We start from the raw sequence: 24,454 nt of genomic DNA, 5'->3' as shown, positions 1-24,454 counted from the left end.
TGTTGACAGGAGAACGGGGAGTCTGTCAAAGACAGCGTGGTCCCACCTCCAATATTTCTTTCGGCCATACCTTCCCTCCTCCCCCACCTTGAGCACACGCAACCCCAGATCCCTGACTTTTCTCGTCTTCTGTTGCTCTGTTGTTGTCACCCCTACCTTAGGTAGGGGTCCCTCAAGACTAGAGTCCAGCAGTGCAGCCTCCGTCAGCCCCGAGTCATCATCCATGCTGATAAAAATGGCCGGGGTCTCACACTCAGGCCCCTCCTCCCGGAAATCAATGGCTTCCTCGGGCTGGGGAGGGCCTGGCCGGGCTGAGGAAGAGGACAACGAGGAGGACGAGGAGGGGGCTCCCACACCCCCAGGCTTCAGCTTCTGTTCCTCCTCCAGCTGCCGCTTTAAGGCCTTCTCCTGGGCCAGCCGCAGGCCGATCAGGTCTTGAGGGGGCCGGGGGGCCGGGGGTGGTGCCAGAGCCAGGGGCTCTAAGTCATCCTAGGGGTAGGCAGGGACACACACAAGCTCAGAGATGGGTGGGACCTAGAACCCAAGCTGCTCCCTTGAGGATGGTGGGAAAGAAGACAGTAACCATCCGAAGGCAGATGGTAGAGTGGGCAGGGAGTAAGAGGCAGCTGTCTCCCCACCCCCATTCCCTTTAGAAGGAACGTCCACAGACATTCGTAGAGTGGGTCCAGAGGAGGGGGTGGGGCCTCTCTGGCTTGGGAAGGGGGCTGCAAGCCCTCACCTCTTCCAGGGGCCCGGCAGGTGTTTCCTTAGTCTCTGGCTCCTGCTTGCCGCTGGCCTCCAGGATGGTCATGATGGAGTTGGGGATGTGTGCTTGCTAGGGGAAGAGCAGGATGGCAGTGCCATGGAGAGCTATGACTCAGGGACGCCCCCTCCCAGACCCTTGGTGTCCCTGACCCTCCAGAGCCCCAGACCTTCCTGGCAGTGTAGGGCTCCCCTCTGCCCACCTCCATACAGTCCCCAAGGGCTGAACCCATGGGGCCACCCACCCCACACCCTGGGGTACCTGGTGGGGAGTGAAGGAGCGGACGTGGGCCAGCAGGGGCTCCCGGAGCTCTGGGCACTTGTCAAAGACGGCACCCAGCTGCTGGGGTGGGAGCTGCAGGATGACCTGGAAGCTCTGGGGCTTGGTGCGCTGACAGCATTTGATGAAGCCCTCCCACACCTTGGGATACTTCCACACCTGAACCAGGCAGGGAGGGAGCAGTCGTGAGGGGGCCTGCAGGCAGCCAGCCAACCCAGAAGCTGGGAGAAAGACCTTGCCAAGATGGCACAGCCTCATTTCATTCTCACAGCAGCCTCAAGAGGGCGACATTAGCCCTGCTAAACACAGGAGGCCCAGGGAGGTGCAGGGAATTGTCCAGGGTCCAAGGGGCAGAGCCGACATCTGAACCCAGGTATGTCTGAATCCACACTTAACCTCTAAGCCAGATGTTGCAAAGTGGCAACCTGTGGGTTGAATCCAGCCTGAAGGCTTGTGGATGCGTTGTTTTTTGTTTCATCCTGGTTATTTCTAAAACCGTCTCCAGCTTCTCTTGAAAAGTGGGACCATCCTTCAGATCTAGTATGCATCCTGGCTGGGTGCATAATGGTGTGGTGGGGGGTGGGGCAAGGGGCAGCCATGCCTCTCCTGGGATGTGTACTCCATGAAGTCTACTACTTGCTCCTACCACCCAACAGCCCTCACTCATCACACTACCCCCCTGTAGCTGTCCTGACTTAGTGACCCCCAGAGGACAGTACTCTCAGCAGAGGGCAGGGCAAAGAAGCTGGCCGTCCTGGTAGAGCTTGCTCTCTGCATGGTGGCTCCATCAGGGAGGCCACGCCTGTTGGAAAAGCCTGGGGTTTTGCTTCAAGTCTGTCTGAAGTGTGTCCTGCTGCGGTCCACTGCTTGGGAGACTGGGGTGGTCAGGGGTGGGTTACCTGCTTCATGATGAGGCGGGACAGGATGTTCATGACGAAGCCCCCCAGGCGGGGGTACATGGTCAGGGACTGGATGACGGTCCTCATGAGCAGCATGGGCAGGGGACTCTGCTCCATCAGCTGCTGCATCACCACGGCCAGCACCTCCGATGTGTACACGTTCCGCTCCGCAAAGCACAGGTTGGTGGCTGCGAGGAGGCGGAAAGTGGGCCTGTCCTCTTTGCCCAGCTGCCCCTTGGGAGGTGGGAGCCCCACCACCCTTAGAGAGCCTCAGCCCCTTCATCTGCCAGTATGAGAGACCCAGCCCTGACTTCCTAAAGCTCTAGGCAAGACAGATTACCCCCAGCCAGCAGGTCTCTTTCCGAGGGGGCACTGTGGCCTGGTCTTTGGAAAGCTTGGGAACTCAGTCCAAGGGAAAAGACATGTCCAGCTCCTGGAAGCCCCACTGGGCAGAGTGGGAAGACCCTGGCCCTCTCTCTTTGGGGACAACCCCCAGAAAGGATAAGGTGGGAAAGACATGTTGCCAACCCCTGGGGATACATTCTGGCTTGACTAGGGTGGCACCTCCACTCCTAGTGGAGAGGGAAGGAAACTCTGATGTCCATAAGCAATCCCATAGGGGACAGGAGAGTCCTCCACCAGCTGGCTGGTCAAGAGATTGCCCACTCTTGACCCAGTGTATAAGGGCTTGAGCTGGTGAGAGGGTGTCATGAGGCCTGGGGTTATGTAGGGGACGCAGTCCACAGAGCAATGAAGGAGGGGCAGCAGGAGGAAGCCTGGGCATATGGTGAACTCCCTAGCTCAGCACCCAGTGCCAGGAAGGGCCCAAGGAGGTCTGGCACAGCACAAGCACCCACAAAGGCAGGAAGACCAGGGCAGGCCTTGGGGGTCTGTTCCCTCAAGAGTGGGTTGTGATACCCTGAAATCTGTGGGATTGGTGGTGCTCCAATCCATTGTGCTAGTGGGGAGAACCCAGGAACTGCCTCTGAACCCCTTCTTCCCCAAACACCACTTGCCATGTGAGTCTGTCAACCAGGAAGTCTTTATTGAGCCAGAAGAGAGGCCCCCAATCCTTGAGAGGCTAATGGAGGACAGAGGTGTGTGCCTATAAGGAATGGGAGGTGGGGGCGCTCCTATCAGGAAAAGAGGGAGGATGAAGGCATTACAGGTAGACAGGCAGGGAGGAGGCTGGAGGTAGGGTAGGGCAGGTATCTAGGCAGGAGTGTAGAAGGTGAGAAAAGTGCAAGAGGACCCACCAGAAACCAAGGATGTCCCTCCTCCTCCCTTCTAGGTAGTCACTGGCTCCTGTCTGCTCTGCCTAAAAGTCTCCAAACTCAACCCTCTTCCCTCTCCTCCCGCTCAGCTCTGCCCCAGCCTCCTTCAGGGCCTCCCAGCCACCCCTCTAATCCACCCTCCATACATCAGCCGGAAGGGACTTTCAAAAGCTCAACCTGACCCTGTACCTCCCATGGGCCCTCTAGAGAGCAAGTCCAAATCTGAACTGGCCTGAGAGAGATTCCACGTGAGCAGGGCCTACACGGTTATAGCCTGACCTCATCTCTTGACGAGGCCCCCCTCCCCAGATCACATCCAGCCAGGGTGAGCTCTGCAGTTCCAGAACCAGGCCATGCTAGCATATTTCTCGGCCCCTACAAACGTTCTTTCCTTCTCTGTATCATCTCTCCTGCTACCTCACCCCTACTCATTCTTCTGTGGTCTCAGCTCAGGTGTCTCCTCCTCTAGGGGGCGCTCCCTAATGTCCCACAGCCCTGTTCACTCTGGACTGTTACTCTGGGGATGGCCTGTGAGCCCCAGGAGGGCAGGGCCAGGGCTTTCTCCATCCCTGCTGTGTCCTCAGCACCACCCAGCACAGGGTTGAGCAGAGGTGCTCAGTGAGTTTTCTAAATTGCTGGACCAGACCACTGGACAGGTCTAGTTACAGAAAAATTCACCAGAGAAAGGATGGTTTAAGGGGAGACTAAATGCCAGAAATGACTGCTTATACTGTCAGATACTGGGGATTCCAATGGTGCACAAAATAGGACTACACTTTGGATCTGGAGCTTTTAGGGTCGAGTAGGGTTAGCAGTGCAATTGAGAAAACTGCTGGTGCCTGAGCAGAGCAGCATGCTCTGGGAACTGACTAGATTGTGTGTTGGGGATGAATAGCTAGTAGGGAGACCAGACGAAGGGCAGCTGGGAGCTCAGCAGTACAGAGGCTCCACGTGGGCCTGGGTTTGCAGGAAAACAGGCGGGGTTCTAAAGGCCAGGCCTTGCTGACATCTCCAGGGGCCTGGCCACTGGCTGCCTATGGTTAAGGCCCTTTTCCTCCCTGGGCCTTGGTTCCTGTGTGTAAGATCAGGGACTAAACCTCAGTCCATGAATGGGCTACAGTGGGGTGGTGAGGGTGGGCAGGGCCTACATGGTTTTAGACTGACCTCATCTTCTGACCAGGCCCCCTCCCCTTAAGCACCAGATCCAGCCAGGTTCAGCTCTGCAGTGCCAGAACCAGGCCATGCTAGCATAATTTGAATCCCCTCAAACTGTACACAAACCCATGTGAGTGTATCATCCCTGAGAACGGGCTCATAACTTTCCTGACATCATCTAAGGGGCCAAGGCGTGTAAAAAGACCACTCCTGGAGTCTCAGCTTTGAGACCCTTTTCACTTTATTGCTTCCACTAGAGGCCTTAGTTCCTTCTCAGTTGTAGTGCGGGTTTTAAATTTTCCTAAGCTTCTCTCCTGACCTAAAAGTTCCTGAGAGAATTTGTTCAGAAGAAGAGGAATACTAAGAAATAAGTCACTGAAGAAGCTACTTCAGGCCAGACATGAGACTAGGTGGCAAGGAGGGAAAAGGCCTCCCTGCTCTTCGAGAGAGGAGCGAGCAAGGGACAGATGTCTTCTGAGAAGAGCAGGGAAAAGTAGGGCTTCCACCTCCGTGGGAAAGCATGGCTTCTGGACTAAAAACCTCCTGTAGGGAGGAAGTGGAGGGGAGCACTGAGGGGGAGAGATCTTCCCACCGGAGGCAGCCCTGGGTTCAACGACGCCATATGCGGCAGGAACCAGCAGAGCTGGGATTTCAACTCAGGTTCACCCAACTTCAGATTCACTTTTTTCCCCACTACATCACTTAGCTTCTGTGTGGCCCTGAGCAAGTTACTTAACCTCTCTGGAACCTCCATTTCGTCTACAAAATGGAAGCAAGCATACTTACCAGGTAAAGAATGGTGCGGATCGGCAGGCAGGCCTGTAAGGCACTTAGGAAAGCCTGGCTCAAAGTGCTAGGTAAACAGTAACAGCAGCTATTAAGAAACTGCTAATTGTGGTGAGCTGGCCACTTTGTCACCGAGTACCCCGCCTGGAGGCCTGCTCTTCTGTCTCAGCTGGAGCCCAGGCTGACTCCTGGTCCAAGCCGCCCTAGTACACTCCGTCTGCTCTGCCGGCTGTGCCTCTGCCCTGCTTGGCCAAGGACTCCGCTTCCTTCGTTCCTCAGGCCGAGGCTGGGAAGGGAGGGGCTCCCCACCTTTCTGGGGGACTACTCTGTGCTAGTGCACAATAGGTGCATCAGTTCCTTAGATGGAAGGAGGGAGGGAGGAGGAAGGACAGGAGGGAGGGAGGGAAAGGAATGAGGTGGGAGTCCGGAGCACTGAGATGGGGCTGCAGGTGGCACACTCTCCGACTTGGCAGATTCCAGCAGGGGCATGTGGGTGACTGAGGTTCTTCCCCAGGTCCGCAGCGGCCAGGCTACTTAAGGGGGGTGGGGGGAGCGCCTCACCTTTGATGATAGACTTCATGTCACACTTTGCCGAGTCAATGTTGTGTAACGGCGATCAGAAGCTCTCCAGGGTTCAGGGGGGACAAGGCCGAGTTCCCTTCACCTGCAGCAGGTGGGAGTGGGGGCAGAGGGGGGAGACAGTTTGGAGGCCTAAATGAAGAGGTGGGTCCAAGTCCCCGAGATTGGGGGAGCAGTGAATGAAGACAAGGTGCCCTCTGGGGTTAGGGGTACAAAGGGCTAGAGGAGCAGAAGAGACTGAGAACACAAAAGGAGGGGCCTGAATGAGGCAGCAGCTGGAAAGCGATCCTTCACCACCAGAGGCCTTCATCTTGCTTTCCTTCTCCCCAGCACTGGGTTCCTACCCTTGTTAGGGCAACATCTGATTGTGATTCAGCTGCTCTCCGCACACCCCTCCAACCCTTCCCCGGGCTGTGCACCCACAAGGAGGGCTAGGAGGAGCTCAACACGGGTCCCCAGTACAGCACAGATGCTCAGAGGAACTTGCTGGACAGGACAGGCTGGGACCAAGCAACAGACTTGAAAACAGTACTCGGACTGAATGCTACAGTGGAGGAGGCTGGGAAGAGATGGCACTCTTCTGGTGCTGTTTTGCGGGTCGCAGACACTCCCGTGTGTGTGTGTTTTAAATCACCAGGTTATGTGTGAAACAGCCTCCACCCTCCCAAGCTCCAACCACTGGGGTCAGGGATGAGGAATCGACCCTTTGCCACTTGGTAATCTTCCAAATTAAAAGTTTTCTTTCTTTTTGACCAGATTAAACAAAAGGCCCCTCAGCCACAGCTTGAGGGGTTCAGGCAAGAGCTGAGGAAGGGCAGGAGTGGAGCCCGTGCCTTAGGGAGACTGGAGAGTAGTTAGGTCCTAGAAGGAAAGACACTTTTAGAGTCAGACCTCAGTTCCACAACTGTGCCCCCGCTGTCGATGAAACCATCATCTATGTAACACAGGAGGGTGGCTTGGGAGCTCTGGGACAGATGTTCAGATGTCGCCAAAGCTGGATGGTGGCCCAGAGAGCATGAGCCCCCATTCCCACTCTCAAGGTAGCAGCACCACACAGTCTCCCCCACCAGCATTCTGCATCTCACCTCTGGGACCCCTTCCTCCTGCCTGGCCACCTGAGGTGGGGTCTCCTAGGGGAACTGGGGCACAGGGAGCCCAGGGGAGGGAAATAGGACCAGGGCTGAGCTGGCCCCTGGTGGGGAGGACAGCGAATCACCTACCATGCTGGGTGCCCAGCAGGCGGTTGAAGACCTCTTTCACCACTATGGGGTTGAGTTTGATGAGCTTTGGCAGGGCCTGGATCACTTCTTTCTACAAGAACAGGGGAGGCAGGTCAGACACACCCCCCAACCCCCTTCAGACAAACCTCCCCACTGCTCCCCCGGGGGAGGTGAGGGCAAACTCCAGCCTCACCAAGCCCCTCCAATACTTTCCTCCTCTCACTCCTGGTCCCTCAAGGCTGAACTTCCCTAACTCACTGGGCCTGATTGAGCCCCAGCCTCATCACCCCCAATCTGAACTCCCTTCACATCACATGTCCCCTGGGCCAGCTTGATGACTCCTCCTGCAAGTGGAGGAGATGGAGGCTCACCCAAGGTCCCATAGCCTGTTAGGAACAAGACCTGGGCAGGGGAAGTACATGCTCAAGGTGAGGTACTTCCTACGTTGGGAACAGTGCTGCCTCTGTGATTTCATTTAGGCCTCAGGGCACTCTTGTAGGCCTAGAGGTTGGATCACTGTGACACTCACTTGACAGATGAAGAAACTGAGGCTCGAGAAAGGGGTGTGGCTTGCTTGAGGTCAGAGGAGGACCAGGCAGATTGAGACTGACGCAGACAAGCCCCAGAATGTGCTCATAGCATCTGACATGGGCACCTGGGTGCCTACCTCCTCCCTGTCCCTGCCCTGCCGTGTCCTCGTCAGTGGGGGCATCCAGGCATCCAGCTCCATACCTTTTCCAGCCCATTGAGCACAGGGATGAGGAAGCGGACGTCTGGCAGTCGCTTGTGGTAGAGATCCCTGACCCGCTTCACCAGCTCCGGGGAGGGTGGGACTGCAGATAGATAAATAAGCAGGAGGCACAGGTGTTGGGGGCGGTGGGGTGGGGGTGAGCACCAAGAGGGAGAAGAAACAGTGGTGGGTGTGTGAGAGGGGAGTGGAAGGACAACTCCATTTCAGAGCAGAAATCCTTGGCCTTTGGTTTCTCAAATGCATTTAGCAATACTGTTCCAGATGGAGAAACTGAAGCCCAAGGATGGGGAGAGACTCACGAGAGGCCCAACATCTGGGGACCCAGCAGCTGATCCCCAGGTTCTGGGAAGGAGAACTAGGGAAGACCTAGGTGGTGGAGGAAAAGGATGAAAGGTGGGGTCCCAGGGGGCACCTTTGTCCGTGAGGCTGTGCAGACATCGTGTGACCAGTGTCTCTGCCCCCTTGGGACAGTTTTCCACCAGCAAGAGCAGCTCTGGCGAGTTCATGCCCATTCCTCGGATCTAGAGGCAGAGAGGGATGACAGGGAAGCCCAGGGAAAGGGCTGAGCGATGTGGGGAGGATGAGGGGCCCAGGCTGAGAGCTTGGGGAGGCCTAGGTGTTGGGGGCAGGGTGGCTGGGGGGATGCTAGGATTCTGGTGTTAGAACTAGTGATAGAATAGATCTTAAAAGTTCTCATTAGAAGAAAATCATTAACTATGTGACATGGATGTTAATTAAACTTACTGTAATGATCGCTTCACAATATATACACACAGATCAAATCATCATGTTCTATACCTTAAACTAATATAATGTTATATGTCATTACATCTCAATAAAATGGGGGAAAAAGAACTGGTGACAGAGTTCAGAGAAGCAGGAGAAATCTGGAGAAGGTGGGGGAGGGTTGAGAAGCATCTTGGCTTCTTCCACCCAATCTCACTGGGACACAGACTCACCGCAGCTCCCGAGCCTTCACCAGCGCTGCCCTATTTGGCAGGCTCTGCCTTTCCTCTGTTGTCTCTGACCCAACCTGACCTTTAAAGCCCGACCTGTCCTTCAGTTCCTCAGTGAAGACTTTTCTGGCTTCTTTAGGCACCTGCCCACCCGCTCTGTGACAGCTAGGGCCCCAGCTCGGCTGCTTGCTCAGATCAGGGCTTGAGCTGCTGCTGCTTCTACAGCCTTCCCCGCACCTGCCACGAGTGCTAAACACAGGGAGCGGAGGGTCAGGCTTCAAGGGTTCATGCCTTCCTCTGCCCAATACAACTTTATAGTCAAGAGTGGAAGGGACAGCCTTACCCCTTGAGGAGCTCACAGTCCGGTGGGCTCATCCGTAAAGTGGGGAGAAGAATCTGCTTCCTCCTCGCAATGAGCCTATCATCCCCATGTCACTGGTGAGGACACCACTGAATATGTGTGGGTGGCAGGTACGTGGGAATTAACATAGCACACTTTCTCCTTTTGTTTATGTTGAAATTTTTCAGTGATAAAAAAAATGTCAGGATTAGATATAAAAAAAAAACAGTTTCAAATCCAGCTGCAAATTGGAAGGGCAGACATTCTGAATTTCAGGGGCCAGTTTGTAAGTGAGTTGCTTCTCTCATGGGTGACCCTGTGGCTTCAGAGAGGATCAGGGGGGACTTAGGCAACTAAAGATTCCTGTCAGCCAGGCAGGGGAAAGACAGCTCATAAATGATAACAATGACACAGAGGTTTACACGCACAAATTCACAGAATCCCTCCAACAAGCTTAGGGGACTGAATTATTGTCCTCATTTTTACTGAAGGATGCAAGTTCACGCAGTTGAGAAAGTGACAGGTGGAATGTGAACCCAGATCTGTCCAACTCTAGGCTCTAAACTGCAGGGCTACCTGGCTGTCTTCTCATGAGCAGTTGGGGACTACCCACAAGCTGGAGTTGCTCAGCCTGGGGTGACAACCGTTGGTACTTAGCACACACGGAGGAGATACCAGGGGAATGGCTGGTGTTGGGGATTCAGCCCTGCCTGTGGGTAGGCAGAGACTGGTGGGCTCAGGGGCCTCACCGGCTGTTCGATGACCCTCAGCACTGTCCTCTTGATGTCAGCGATGGCTTCAGTGTACACGGCTGCCAGCTCGTGGATCAGCTTGTGGTTCTGAGGCAGGAGGGCCAGGTAGAGGTACAAACACTGCTTCACTGTCTCCTCGGTCCAGGGCGCTGCCACCTCTAAAAGGGCAGGGGGTGAAGATCAGGCTGGCCCACACCCCTCCATTCCCCTCCCACCCACAGTGGCCCTTCTTGCGGGGCAGACACAGAAGGGAGCTGGGCCTGGGAAGCAAACTGTTCTAGGGCAGTAAGATAATCATCAGGAAAATGGGTGGAACCAGGATTGCTCACCTTTTAGAAGCCTCTGCACTAAACTCGCATCTTGTCTCCTCTGATAATCCACAGGGCAGCCAGAGATCTAAGTGTAGTTCCGACCCTGTCCCTCTCCTGCTCAGTGCTCCCACAACCCAAGGGCTTCTGTGCCCTCAGGATAGACCCCCAGCTCGTCCTCACCTAGCTCTACCTGCAAGGCCCTGTTCAGGGCAGGTCTGCCGCTGGGGCTCTGTGCTCTGGTCACACCCTACTTCTGACAGTCCCACAAATCCCCACTTCAGAGCCTTTGCATGTGCAGCTCTGTTGCCTAGAACACCACTGGTCCTCCTGTACCTCTTCATCCTCTGGGTATCACACTGCCAGGGCCTCTTCTGGGAAGCCTTCCCAGCACTCAGGCTGCACTGGGGCTCCTGTGCTTCCTGCCACAGCCTGAATCTTCCAATTTAATGGTCCATTCTCTTGGAGCCCGCATCTCCCCATCCGTAGTTTTGGAGGACCCGGAGCTTTGCTGAGGGAATGGGCCTGCGATGATCCTCCCTGGCTCATCCTGGAGTCCCATCACTGGCTAGCTCTGTCCTTGGCTTTCAGCCCAGCTGTCCCCTCCTCCAGGATGTTCTCCCTGACCCCTCAGGCGGGGTCAGGCACCCTCTCTGGACTCCTGCAGACCCCTGGTTTCACCACCTGAGGCCTGCTCATTCCAGTTATTACTGTCTGGCTGTCTTCCCTCGCAGGCTGGGCAGGGCTCAGCTCTGATCCAGCTCTATCCCCAGGGCCCAGCCCAGAGGCCAGGACACAGCAGGTGCTCAGCATGCCTCTGAAGAACCCGCACCAGACCTGTGTCCTTGTCGGCTCCAAACAGCACAGATGGTGGATTGGGGTGGACCAAGAGCTGCAGGTAGTTAAGGGCAAATTTCTCCACATACTCTCGCAGCTGTTCCTTCTCGTACATGCGCTTGATGAACAGCAAGGCTTGGGAACGCACCTGAGGAGAGAGCGGGGAGATGAGGGGGCAAGATGGTGGAGGGGGAGACAGCTGTTCTGAGCTCAGCAGCACCAGTGTGAAAACAAGTCCAAGTCTGAGAAAGGCACAGCCCAGCTGAGTTATCTGTGCTCAAGACTGGTCACCAGCTAGAGAGAGAGGTTTCCTGGATCAACTTGGGGCCCTTCACCAGCTCACCATCTACCTGCCCAGCCTCATCTGTTTTCGTTTCTTGCCTCAGTTGCTATGCTCCAACCAGAAGGGGCTCTCCTCAGTTCCTCAAAAGTGACAGCATTCTCCCTGTCACTGAGACTTGGCACAAAAGGGTTCCACACCTGGAATGCCTGCTTTTTCTTTTTTGGAATGCCTGTTGCTGGCTATATCCTGTTTCACTCAAGATATCCCCTGCTGGGAGCCACGAGGACAGCGGTCGATCTTGGGCACCACCTTGGCCCCAAGAGCACCAGAGGGCCAACCTACAGTGTGTGCCGTGAGGGTCTGCTGAGTGAACGAACTACGAAACACCAGAAAGAAGCTGGCAAAAGGCTGGAGTATGGATGGACCGAGGGCCCTCTTGATCACACACATGCACACACATTGTCCCCTCTGTCCAGGGCACATCCAACTACTCATGTCTTGGCTCACATGTCCCCTTTTCCTTCCTTAAAGCACCGCCCTTCCCCAGCCACCAGGGTTGCAACTTCTGCTGAAAGGTCACACTGGCTCCCCTCCTGGTCAGTGCCCACCAGGTCCTAGCACAGCACCAGGCCTTAAGAGGGGCGCACCAACACGGGTGGAATAAGAGCAAGAATGGGACTGCCTTTCCTGGGGGGTGAGTATGTGTATGTTTGTGTACATTCTTGGTAGCTTCATGCCATCGTAAATGGAAAAACCACCACCACCACCAAAACATTGTCGCAAGGAGGGCATTAGGCCCAGAAACTTTCAGGGGAATGTGGAAAAGGCTGGACTGGTTACTAAGGACAGAGGAAGGACTCAGTGTAGCCCAGCAGAGAGCAGTGGGGCATCACCTTGTCCTTCTCATGGGAGCTGAGGTCTAGCAGAACATGCAGGTACTGGAACTGGCGGGACGGGCGCTTGAAGATCAGGTCTCGAAGAGTGGACATGCCCAGGTAGGTGCGACTCTGCGGCAGGAAGGAGGGCAACCAAAGCTCAAGGTACCTGCGGTGTGTCTTTGGGATGTCTCCCTTGCCTCAGTCAGATCTTGTACTGGACACAAGCACCAGGTACCTCACAGAACTCCCACCACAAGGTCTAGGCTGTGCACCCTTCAGATTCCACCCTACCACCCAACACAGGGCCCTGCCCCCTTCCACAGGCTGCAGCAAGCAGGACTCTTGCCTGCACCACAGTGCTGGGGATGGAGGGAGAGTTGCCACCCGTCCTCACCTCATCCTCGCAGTACTTGCGAATCACCTCCAAGGCGCTCTCGGTGATCAGTGGTGCCTCTAGTACAACCTTGGTGAAGATCCTGCCAGAGAGGGAGGGACAGGGAACAGCTGCAGAGGAGAGGCCCCCTTCCCTGTCCTGCTGATTGCAGTGCACAGAACTGGCAGGGCTCCCCCTCACAAACAACTTGTTCAACCCCCTGGTTATAGAGCTTTGGAGGCAACAGAGCAGGGTTCAAACTGACTTGGGCAGAGACTACCTTTTGGAAACTCAGTTCCTCCCCTTTGTCAAATGTCTCCCCTAGCTTTTTTAATACAGCAGTGGGAGGGAATGACAGGGCAAATGGGGTGGGAAAGGGTATTGTTAGAGATGGAGTGGCCACAAAAGGCTGCTATGATACTTCAGTCAACATCGGTAGATGAGAAGGAGCCAGCCACGCAAGAAGTAGGGCGGAGAGCATTCCAGGTAGAGAGAACAGTAAGTGCCAAGTCCTGAACTCTGCATGCTCAAGGAACAGAAGACTGAAGGCCAGTGCGGCTATAGCTTGGGGCAGTGAAAAGCAGAGAGGCAAAAAAAGAGGCTACAGAGGTTGGTGGGAATGGATTACACAGGTCTCATAGGGCAGAGTAAGAAGTTGCTTTTTTCATGAGAACAATGGAAGGTTTTACTGGGGAAATACCAAGACAGGATTTACATTATAAAATTCCTGTGCTGCTGTGTGGAGAATGGGTAAGCTGGAGGTCCAGGATAAGTAGGAAGCTACAGAATGGATTCTGGCAAGAGACAGTGATGGTAAGTCACCTCCACAACAAGCCTCTGAAGCAGGCACTGTTACTTATTATGTATTATATAAGAAAACGGAGGCCAAGAGGGTGAGTGACACAGGGCAGAGAGCAAGCAGCAGAGCCGGGGAACAAGTCCGGGGTGCGTGACCCAGAGCCTGCACTGAAGCTACCTGTTGGTGCATGCAGAGTGGGGAGAGCGAGGAGACTCGGGGTGGGCGCAGGCAGGGCTGACTCGGTAGGTGATGAGGAGGGAGGTGGTCAGAAACCAGAAAGGAAAGGCAGGACACAGGAGGGGGACTCTTGGGGACAGGAGGGTGCAGGGCCATCCCCCTCACCCATCCTTCTGGTCTGGCTTCTCCTGCAGGCCGGAGAGCAGGCGGATGAGGCAGTCCTCATACTTGTCCAGGGTGCCCGTGGCACCAGCTGCTAGGTAGGCGTTGTACTCCTGGTAGAGCCAGGCGAAGGCCAGGTCCAGGCGGGCCCGCACATCCTCCAGGATGAAGGACAGGACCTCAGCCTTCAGGCCCGAGTCGAACTGAGTCACCAGGCTAGCCAGGATCTTTATGCGCACCTGACAGAAGAGTGTGTGTGTGGGTGGGTGGGAGTTGGCAATCCCAAGCACCCCACGATCATGCCTTGCCCAGCCTCAGGGACCCTGAGTGCAGACCCAGTGTTAAGTGAAGGAAAGCTGAAGAATCTTACTCTCAGTAGGTCTCATTTATATGGAAGAAAAAAATAAAAAAGGAGAAAAAAAATTCAGTCATCAGAATAAAACTAGCAGTAACATCTAAAAATTCCTAGGAGTAATACTTAAATTATATATATCTAAAATACAACATTATCAACATCTAAACTGTGTCTAAAATATAAATATCTGAATTTCTAGAAGTAACGTCTACATACTTAAATACACAGAAAAAGATCTTGAAGGATTTCCCTAATTTGTTTATTTTTGTTTGTTTTGGGGGAGGTAATTAGGTTTCTTTGTTTTTTAGTGGAGGTACTGGGGATTGAACCCAGGACCTCGTGCATGCTAAGCACGTGCTCTACCACTGAGCTATACCCTCCCCTCTGGATTGGTCACCTCCGTGGAGGAGACGGCATGTAGGTGGGGGTCCAAAGACCTATGATATCTCTGTGGCTTGGAAATATTTTTTAACAGAGAGAGTATGTTCATATACTTTTGGGTTAATTAAAAATAAATTTAAAAAAATAAGGAAAAAGGCACTTGACTGAGGTTGCAATGCAAGCAAGTGGTAGTGTCAGGACTTAAAGCAGGTGTGTCTGAAGCTAAAGAACAAGAACAAGAACACTGTTAACCACGAAGAAGCAGAACACCCAGCAGCCTGCGCTTGCAGGGCTCTTGCTCGCCGCTGGCCCCGCGCTGAGTGACAGCACACGCACGTGCACACACTTCTTCCTCCTCGTCACCTGTGTGGAGCGGCTGCTATCATCTCCACTTTATGGAGGAGGACAGAGTGAGGCTTGGAGAAGAGCTGGCATCTGGAGCCAGGGAGGGTTGTCCCCAGCGATCGTCCCTCTGCTGGGATGTGAGGTAGGCTCTTGGGGAGAGGGACTGGAGGCTGGGCTGGGGGGACAGGGGCACACCTGGGCAGCCCCGCTGCACGCCACAGCCTTCTCAGCCCGTAGGATCCGCTTCACAGCGCCCAGCTTCATGGCCTCAACCTGGGCGTCAGTCAGGGGCTTCAGCACATCGCTCAGACGGAAGATTTTCTTACGCCCTCCGGCACCTGCCAGCCTACACGGAAGAGTAGAGACAGGGATAAGGTGACTCAGAACATCCTTTCTGGAGCCCAGGCCCACCCCAGGCCATAGAGAGACCCCCACCCCCTGCCCCCAGTGCTGTCTCTCCGACTCCCCTGTGACTCTGAGGCACGGCAGGGCGCAGGACAAGAAGGAAGAGAATGCTCTTTTGGTTTTGTAAAGGGTATCTCAGGGAAGGCTGCTCTATAGAGCAGGCAGTGTGTGAGAGAAGATCTGAATGAAGTGACGGAATAAGACCCACAAATATCTGGGGGATGAGCTTTCCAGGCAGAAAGAACAGAAGATGCAAAGGCCTTCAAGTGGGGACCTGCTTGGCTATTCAAGAGCTATTAAGAGGCTGGTGTGACTGGAGGAGGGAGCAAGGGGAACAGAGCTTGGAGGGGCAGTAGGTCAGGCAAGCCTTGGCTGGGGACAGGGCAGGGACTGGCTGGATCTGGTGGTCTATAAGGCGGGTAACGGGGACGATGATGGCAGTAACCAGCAGCACTTCCTACATGCTAGGAATCATGCTAAGTGCTTTATATGATGATCACCATCCACCCCAAGACTCATCTAATTTAATCATCTAACCACCACTGTGAACTCATTTCATTCTCCCCATCCTTGGAGAGAGATACTATCATCCCAATTCTAGGTATAAGTAAGGGGGTGTTTGGATGTAAAAGAAAACAATGGCTAAGGCTTAGTGGTTGTGGTGTTGACTCTGGAATCAGACCCTCGTCCAGACCAATCTCTGTTTATCTGTCTTTGCCTGTCTGTCTCTCATGCACACACACCAAGAACCAGGCCCTCAGTCCAGTACCAGCACCTGTAAGGGGACTCACCGGGGCTGCGTGACAGGGATGATGGGCTCTGGCCTCCTCTTGGCCTGGGGTGCCTCCTCCTCCAGAGCGGACATGGAACTCAGGGAGCCCACCACCGAGATCGCCTGGCCCTGGGCTGACAGGCGTCGCTTGATCAGGACGCTTTCCGGCTTCACCACCTTCTCCTCCTTGGGCTCCTCTTTGTACTGTTTGGTCTGCTCCACCCCTGAGGGAGAGGCAGCAAATGGGCTCCAGGCACGTCAGCCCCACCTGCTAGGCTCCAAGGGGAGCCTCTGTTCTAAGGCTTACACACACAAAGCTCATTTAAATCTGCAAAATGGCTCTTCTGGAGCAGGTACATTTTCCATCCCCATTTTGCAATACAGCCATCGAGGCTCAAACTTGAAATGTCATTCACTGCTGGTGGGAGTATCAAATGGTACTGCCACTCTGGAAGGCTGATGAGCAGTTTCTAATAGCACTGAATATACCCAAACCTGTAACTCAACAGTGCTACTCCTTGGTATTTACTCAAGGTAAATGAGGGCATGCATTCATCAAAACACTTGTACACAAATGTTCACAGTAGCTTTATTCACAATGGCCAAAAACTAAATAACCCGCAGGTCCATCAACAGAGGAGTGTGGATAAACAAATGGTGGCCTAGTCACATAAGGGGATACCACTGAGCAATAAAAAATAATCTACTGCTTCACATCCCAACATGCATGAACCTCAAAAACTTATGCTGAGCAAAAGAAGCCACACTCTATGATCCCATTTATATGAAGTTCAAGACTAGGAAAAACTAATCTATGGAGACAGAAATCAGAATGGTGGTTGTCTCTGGAGGGGGGATGTCATGAGTGCTGACTGGAAAGGAACAAGAAGGAACTTTCCAGAGTGCTAGTAATAGTTCTTCTCCATCTGGGTGGTAGTTACACTGGTGTGTTCACTTTGTGAAAATTCACTAAGGTGTACACGTAAGAGCTGTGTGTTTCACTGTACATAATTTATACCTCAATAGTAGCGTTATAATGGGAAACCACCTGCGGCTCGGAGAGGTTAAGTAACTTGACCAAAGACACATAGCTATTAAGTGGCTGAGGTAGTCTGGTCCAACTCAGACCTCAAACCCAGGTCTGTTGGATTTTAAAGCCCAGGGCCTGTAAATATTGAGCACTCCATCCATCTATGGAACTCGTAATTATTTACACTTAAGATCTCATGTGATTTTCATTTGCACCACTACAAAGAAGTGCTCTTCCAACAAGGTGAACCCAGTGGCCAGAGTTAAACCCCTGGCCCAGGTCAGCTCTGTATGACACTCACCTGGCCCCAGTCCTGCGGCTGTCATCTGTGTGGCCATGAGCCGAGCCAGGTGTTTGATCTGGGCTTCAGTGCCTGCTGACTCCACTGGGGTGTAGATGGCTTGGAAGGAGGCGGGCATGACCTCAGGCAGGTACACCATGCTGATGAGGACCTACGGATGCCCAGGAAAAGCAGCCTTTCTTTACTCACTGACTCAACAGGCATCTGTTGCAAGCCCAGGCCAATGCTGGGGAAATGGCAGTGACTAGGACAGACGTAGGCCTGCTTCCATGGAGCTCAGACTCTTGGGGAAGTCAGAAAGAAAATAAATACTGCTGCAATGTGCTTTACGAGGGAGGAAGTAAAGGGTGCCATGAGATACATTAGGAAGGCCAGGGATGGCTTTGGCTCCCTGGGGCAGGGGCACGTAGGCTGAGAAATGAGAGAAGGGCAAGAATCAGACTGACAATGGAGTGAAGTCTTGCATTGGCAGGGTGGTGGTGGTGGTGTGTGTGTATACATATTTCAGGTATAGAGACAGCATGGGGAAAGGATAAGAGGCAGCAGAGCTGGTACCCTGTCCAGAGAGTGGAAGGACGTTCAGTGAAGAGTGTAATATGGACCAGAAACTGACTTTAAAAAAACATCAGGGGGCGGATATAGCTCAAGAACTAGAGCACATGCTCAGCATGCATGAGGTCCTGCGTTCAGTCCCCAGCACCTCCTCTAAGAGCAAATAAATAAATAAACCTAATTACCTCCCCCTCGAAAAAGTAAAAAAATTATAAATTTAAAAAACACATCAGAATAAAAAATAATAATTTAAGTGAAGAAAAACACATATAAGCTAAAAAAAATTCAGTATCCTAATAGAGCACATCCGTATCTGTCAGCAATTGGTAACAAAAGATAATTTCAAACTCCCTACATGCTTGGAAGTTTAAATGCATATTCTTAAATAATAAAATAATTAGAACAAAAAGATAAGGAAATAACTACAAATCAAAATGCGTAAGATGCAGCTAAAATGGTACTTAGCTGGAAAATCAGATCATTAAATGCTTACAATGGAAAGGAAGACTGAAAACTAATAAGCCAAGTATTTAACTTAAAACTTTGGGGAAAAACGTGAAAAGAAAGTAACATGAAAGAAAAAAGACAGCAGAAATAAAACAGAAAAAGTTACAAAAGGCTATCAACAAAATTTAAGAATCAGTTCTCTGAAATAACTGAAAACAAGCAAATCTACGAAGTATATAACCTTTAAAAGAAAAAAAAGAAAGAAAACAAGCAAATCTACAAGCAAGAATGAACAAAAAAGAGAAGAGGAAGGATGCAGTATTAGGGACAAAAAAGGGGCACATTACTACAGAGACAACAGGCATTACAAAAGTAAAAGAATCCTGTGAACAACTTCATGCCAGTAATTTGAGAAAGACAATCAGACAATTTCCCAGAGCGTGACAGGGATAGATAAGGTACAACAAGTTAATGGCAGCTCATCCGACAGGGCCTGAGGCAAGTTGAATTTAAATTTCATCTGGAAGGGAATGAAGAGCCCTGGCAGGGATTTGAGGAGAGAGGTGTCAGGACTTGAACTTGAGAAAGATGCCTCTGGCTGCCACAGGGAGAGTGGAAGGCAGAGCCAGGGAGCAAGCAGGCGGTGCTCGGCATGAAAGGGTGGGGCCTGGACAGGGCAGGGGCCTTGGGGATGGAGAAGAGGGGAAGGACTGGGGGTTGATGGGGAGGTAAAGAGTTTAACTCCTAAGTTTGTGGCTTGGAGACTGAGAGGCATGCGTGCGAAGAATACAGAGGGGCCATGGGCCTGTAGAAGACTGGTTGGGGAGAAATTTCACAAGTTTAGTTTTGACAGGTGCCTGAGGAACATCCAGAGAGAAAGATGCAGGAGGTGGTCTCATGTCCAGGCCTGGAGCTCACCAAAGAGATCTGAGCTGATGAGAAAACTCCTTCTCGCCACCCCAATCACCCAACAACTAGTAGCCTCTAGTCAGAGAAGGGAAAGCTGTGAGTGACTGCTGCTGAACAAGGGAAGAGGCATTCTCTGTGAGCACCCAACAGAAAGGTCTGGTGCTGCTACAGCCAAAGGACTGATGTGAGACCCCCAACCCCAATCAATTCAAACCAGCAGTTCTTTCACTTTGGAGCAGGACAGCTTTAAAAATCTGAAGAAAATGCAGGTCATCCCACCCCACCAACACCAATCCCACACCACTTAGAAAATAAGTCCCGGAGTTCACTCTCCAGTTAACAGACCTTTCCTGCAAAGGAGAGGAGAGAGAGAGTGAATGGGTTTGGATGGAGACTCAGACCACCCAGAGGGACTACTGGGGGTGGTGACAAATGACCACCTGAAGGAGTAAAGATCATCCAAGAAAAGGTCCATTCAAGGTGAGGAGGGCTCACTGGACTGCATCCTCCCAACACTAAGAATAAAAGTGTTTTAGATCTGATGTCATCTGGAAGTGGTGGGCAGTGTGGAGCAGAGGGGCAGGAAATACACTAGCGAGCCTTCCTCCCTGCCCTGCAGGAAACAGCCCCACCCATCCTCACCAGATTGGCCACATTGTCCGGCGTCAGCAGAGGCTGTAGGAACTCAGCTGTGATGTCTGTGTCTGACTGGCCGGAGATCTGGGCAGAGGCCTTCGAGGTCCCTGAGGGGCCTGGCTCCAAGTCCTTGTCCTCGTCGTCTTCCCCCAGGTTGGGCTCTAGAACAGAGAAGGAGACAAGATGCTGGCTCGAGAGAGAGCAGCCAGCCCTCCCCTTCTCGCAGGGACCCCAGGTGGTCCTGCCTCCTCGGCCTCAGCAAGTAGGAGCCCTGCGGCAGACGGAGACCTCTGTGCCGTGCAGCCCCGGGGACCACCTGCCTCTCTCTAGGCCTCAGTTCTCCTCATCTAGGGCAAGAGAATAAGCCATCTCAGCCTGGCTGAGCACATCCAAAAAGATGAAAAAGTTAATTAATAACTTCACAGAGCTTTACTGTTTAAAAACATCTATCTTTGAAATAGTGCTCAACCTCACCAGGAATCAGGAAAACATACAAAAATCTTAATAAGCCAGCAAGTTTGCCAATATGATTGACAAATAAAAAGTTGGTAGTGACAGTTGTTAGTAGGGGTGTGGACGGTGGAAATATAAACTGGTATAGCCTTTTGGAAGGGAAATTTGACAGGTCATAATTTTAATTTTGCACACCTCTTTGACACAGCAATTCCACTTTTAGATATCTACCTTTAAAAGGTTACTCACTATAACTAAAGTAAACTGAGTAGAGAGTTCACTGTGGCACCGACTGTACAGACACATGGCACACAATAGCAGGCTGGTTGAATACGAGTACAGTGGTTCTAGCTCAAAGGAACAAATAATACGAACCTTAGAGGAAAAGGTTTATGTGCAAAGGTGTTCCTTGAAGCTGTATTTATAAAAGTGGAAAACTGGGATGTTCAAAAGAGTGACGATTTAAGTAGATTAAGGCAAAAATATGATGAAATGTTACCGTCTTTAAAAAGTTTGCAACACATGTAACAAACAGCTGATACCCTGCATTAACAAAGGGCACATACAAATCTATTACAAAAGGCTGACCAACCCAATAGAATGGGCACTACACAGAAACTCAAATAGCCAATAAATGTAAAACAATGCGCAGCTAAACACACATGCAGGAAAGCAAATCTAAACCCAGAAAACCGTTTAAACCCAGAGTTTACAGAATGTCCAGGCCTGGTAAGAGGAGGGTAATTGGCACTCACACACCACTGGGGTTGTGTACACTGGTGCAGTTTTTAGGAAAACTGCTATCAAGAATTTAAATGTATCCAGTACTAATGGATCCAGTGCTCAAATCTTGATTTCTGAAACTATTCCCTGTTTAAGAGAAACCAGGGCACCTTAGAGAAATGGCTGTTTCCAAGACTGCAGTAAGGAAAGTACAAGATGAGTCTAGAACATCTTGTTACGCCAGAAAATAAGAAATGCTCAAAAAAACTTATGGGACACATTAAAGGACACAGGAGCCCAGCTCAAAGGCTCCCACTGCTAAATATGAGGCAATCTGAGCAACAAAGTGAATAACAAGAATAACGGATTATAACCCAGACAATAAACAAGAATTCACAAGTCCACACTGATAATAAAGTAGGGAGAAGAAAAGAAAACTCTTCCTTACAGCAGAAATGCCAAGTAACAAATGTAGAAGGAAATCTTTTATAACCATTATAGTAATAACAGATGCAGGCAACAATCATCAATGGGTGTTAAAACCACTGGGTGAAAGTTTGAAGAGGAACTGATATTTCATATAGTTTCAAGTAACTCTCTCAGTTTATTATTTACAAAGGGAAAAAGGTACTTTACACTAGAGGAAGCTGGCAGTCATCACTTCCACCAAGAGATCAAACTCCCATCACCAATAATGGGTCAAACTGACATCATGTACCTCCTTATAACACACGGGGGAGGTGGGAGGTATCACTTCTGCAGTGTTCCTGCCAGAAGTCCAGAACCCGAATCCAATCAGGAGGCAAGAGCAGACAAACCCCAAAAGACGGACATTCTAGTAAACAGCTGTCCTGGACTCTTCACAACATCAAGGTCATGAAACAGAAGAAGGCTGAAGAAATGATTTGGGAGACTCAAGGGACATGACAACTAAACGCATCGTGCGATCCCACCTTGTGATGGGTAAACAGGAGTGTTCAGTACTATTCTTGTAAAATATCTGCAAGTTCAAAATTATCTCAAAATAAAAACTTTAATAGAAAAATAAAATTGGTCCACAGAAAAGAACTTTAAATGTACAAGCCCTCTACCTTACCAATCCCACTACTGGGAATTTGTCTGATGACTGGACACGTAAGACTGTTACACTACAGCAATATTCATACTTTAAAGATAACTGGATACAAATGAAACATCTATCAACAGGGGGATTGGTTAAAGTGGTCCATGAGCTCTACAGACAATTATGCCACCATTAAAAGGATGCAGTAGATCTCTATGTGCAGATATAGAAAGAGCTCCAAGATGACTGCTGAACAAATAAGGTACAGAACATTTCGCTTTGTATGCTTAGAGATCCCTACCTCACTCCTTATATTAAAATAAGTTTTTTCTCAATTAAAAAAACCAAACAAACCTTGATTCATAAATATTCTAGAAACAATCATGATTGATTTTTAAAAAATTTTGGAGTAAGGAAGACTGTCATGGTCGACACTATTAATAAATAATACAATCATTAAAAATTACTTCAAAAAGAAAATAGATTTATAAATGAAACACAGGAAAGAACTCTCCATACATATAAGGCATTTCTGAAAGGAAAAGTGTTAGCACCTGAGGAGCAGTTACTTTTGGGGAGACAGATAAAAAGCAGACTATTTTCATTTTATCCCTCTCTGTATAATTTAAGTAGTTCGTAATTACTTTTAAGTATATTATATATTTTAATGATTCTATTTTGATATCATTTATTATATGTCATCAGGTTTATACAATATAATTTATAATGTACATTCAGCTCACAGTTTCCTGTAGATAATTTAACATTTCACAAGGCCACTCCCTGCCACCACCTCCTCCCAGGCCTGACTCGGCTCCTCAGCTCACCCAGCTTCATCTTCTTGAGCGTGGAATCTGAGTCGTCTCGGGGCCGCTTGCGGGCATCCTTGCCACTGGGCATATTGCGGGCGATCTCAGCCTGAGGTGTGCCCAGGTCTACCAGCAGGGTGGTGATCTGAGCCTGGAACTCCAAGGAGGCTGGGTGCTTCAGCACACTCAACAGGTGCAACTTGAGGTTCTTACGCACGCTGCTCACCTGAGATTTGGCCAGCGTTGGGGGCAGGTTGGCTGTGAGGAAAGTAGCAAGAGCTTCATGCTGTACACAGGGCTCATGGGGCCCTGCCAGCCTCACTTCCTAAACCCTAGCTTGGGCAGTGGTTGCAGGCATATCCTAGAAAAATTCCTTCACTCTCAGATCTAATGCATGCCCTTCCCCCATACAAGCTGATACTCAAAACCCTTGAGAGGTCTCCTTCAGTATTAGTCAACCTTAAAACAAAGAGAAAACTCACCCTCCCGTTTATCACACATAAAGTCTCATCTCCCTCCATCTCTGGTCTGGAAATTCCAACATGCTTGCCCTGGGGAAGGCTATCCCTTCACCACCAGAACATCCCAAATGAACTTCTAAAACAGTTGATCGTTGGTCCCAGACACCAGAATGATTTTCTAATGTCTAACAATCACCTTGACATGTGGGCCTCCCCTGTTCCACAGCGAAAGAGGATGCCTGTAATGTTGCCTGGCCAGCATCATTCCCCACTTCCTCAGCCAACAACACCCCTATTTTCCTTTGAGGGAACCACCCTGGCTCCATTCTCAGTCCAAGTGGGCAAGAGATTCAAGGCCAGTAAGAACACTGCAATCATCTGACCATTGTGATTGGTTCAGAGATAAGCTCACAATGTCTTCCTGGCCAATCAGAAACAATGAGCATCAGTCCTTGGACTTCTGCTGGAATGACTGGGAATGAGACACTCTCTTTCTCTTGAGGTTGCCAAGCAGACAGAATGGAAGTCTGGAGCAACTGGGGGCCATTTTCGATACCACATGGAAAGAGACATATAAGAGCCAAGAGATGGAGACAGATTCATGGTGTGCACACACTCATGCCTCAATCCCAGACTTCAGTTCTCACATACACACAAAAGTAGAGAAGTCTAATGAATCACCATGTACCCACCAACAATATTTTGCTGACCTTGGCACATCTATCCTGCTTTTTTAGGGAGAAAGGGGAAGAGCTGGAATATTTTAAAGTCCTTCACAGACATCAGGTCATTTCACCTACACGTATCTCAATATTAAAGCCAGCTCTGAACCAGATTTCTTTCACATGCAATCACCAAAAGATCTGGGTCTATTCTAGAGAATCCTTCCTTGTGTCCACGACCTACTAAATTGATGATGAATCCCCTGGGGGCCTGCTACCTAGCTCACATTTCCTCAGGGAAGAGGGGACTGGCCAGTGGACAGGAAGGAGAGGGGGAGGGGACCAACCTACCGTGCAGGGTTTCGTAAGCCTGAATCACCTCAGACATAAACATGGGTCTCTGGCGGGCAATATTGGCGAGGGAGCCCAGGGCTGTGGTCAGGTTGATGGAGGAGATAGCGGGGTGCACCATGAACTTGAGCAGCTGCTCTAAGGCTGCCTTGCCTTCTTCCCACAGCACATCTAATGAGAGAGAGAAGAGAACCAGTTAGTTGGGGCCTTTCTCCCTGGCCTCCAGAG

At 51.1% G+C, this 24,454-nt stretch overlaps 1 protein-coding gene across 1 annotated transcript in view; it reads right to left on the bottom strand.

Annotated features, from left to right (window-relative positions):
* The window catches only part of SYMPK (symplekin), a 34,136-nt gene that overhangs the window by 241 nt on the left and 9,441 nt on the right, over positions 1-24,454 (bottom strand). The window contains 20 exon segments of the mRNA XM_032485751.1: positions 157-489; positions 740-835; positions 1,025-1,201; positions 1,942-2,129; positions 5,718-5,766; positions 5,768-5,820; positions 6,956-7,046; positions 7,688-7,788; positions 8,119-8,227; positions 9,752-9,912; positions 10,900-11,047; positions 12,076-12,189; positions 12,455-12,536; positions 13,575-13,810; positions 14,848-14,998; positions 15,849-16,053; positions 17,161-17,311; positions 19,711-19,865; positions 22,771-23,010; positions 24,227-24,397. Of these exon segments, the coding sequence (XP_032341642.1) occupies positions 157-489; positions 740-835; positions 1,025-1,201; positions 1,942-2,129; positions 5,718-5,766; positions 5,768-5,820; positions 6,956-7,046; positions 7,688-7,788; positions 8,119-8,227; positions 9,752-9,912; positions 10,900-11,047; positions 12,076-12,189; positions 12,455-12,536; positions 13,575-13,810; positions 14,848-14,998; positions 15,849-16,053; positions 17,161-17,311; positions 19,711-19,865; positions 22,771-23,010; positions 24,227-24,397 (3,011 nt within the window).

This window comes from Camelus ferus, chromosome 9 (assembly GCF_009834535.1).
Source record: "Camelus ferus isolate YT-003-E chromosome 9, BCGSAC_Cfer_1.0, whole genome shotgun sequence".
NCBI classification, from domain to species: Eukaryota; Metazoa; Chordata; class Mammalia; order Artiodactyla; family Camelidae; genus Camelus; species Camelus ferus.
Note: the sequence above shows the minus strand (reverse complement) of the source record. Positions and strands in the feature narration are given on the sequence as shown.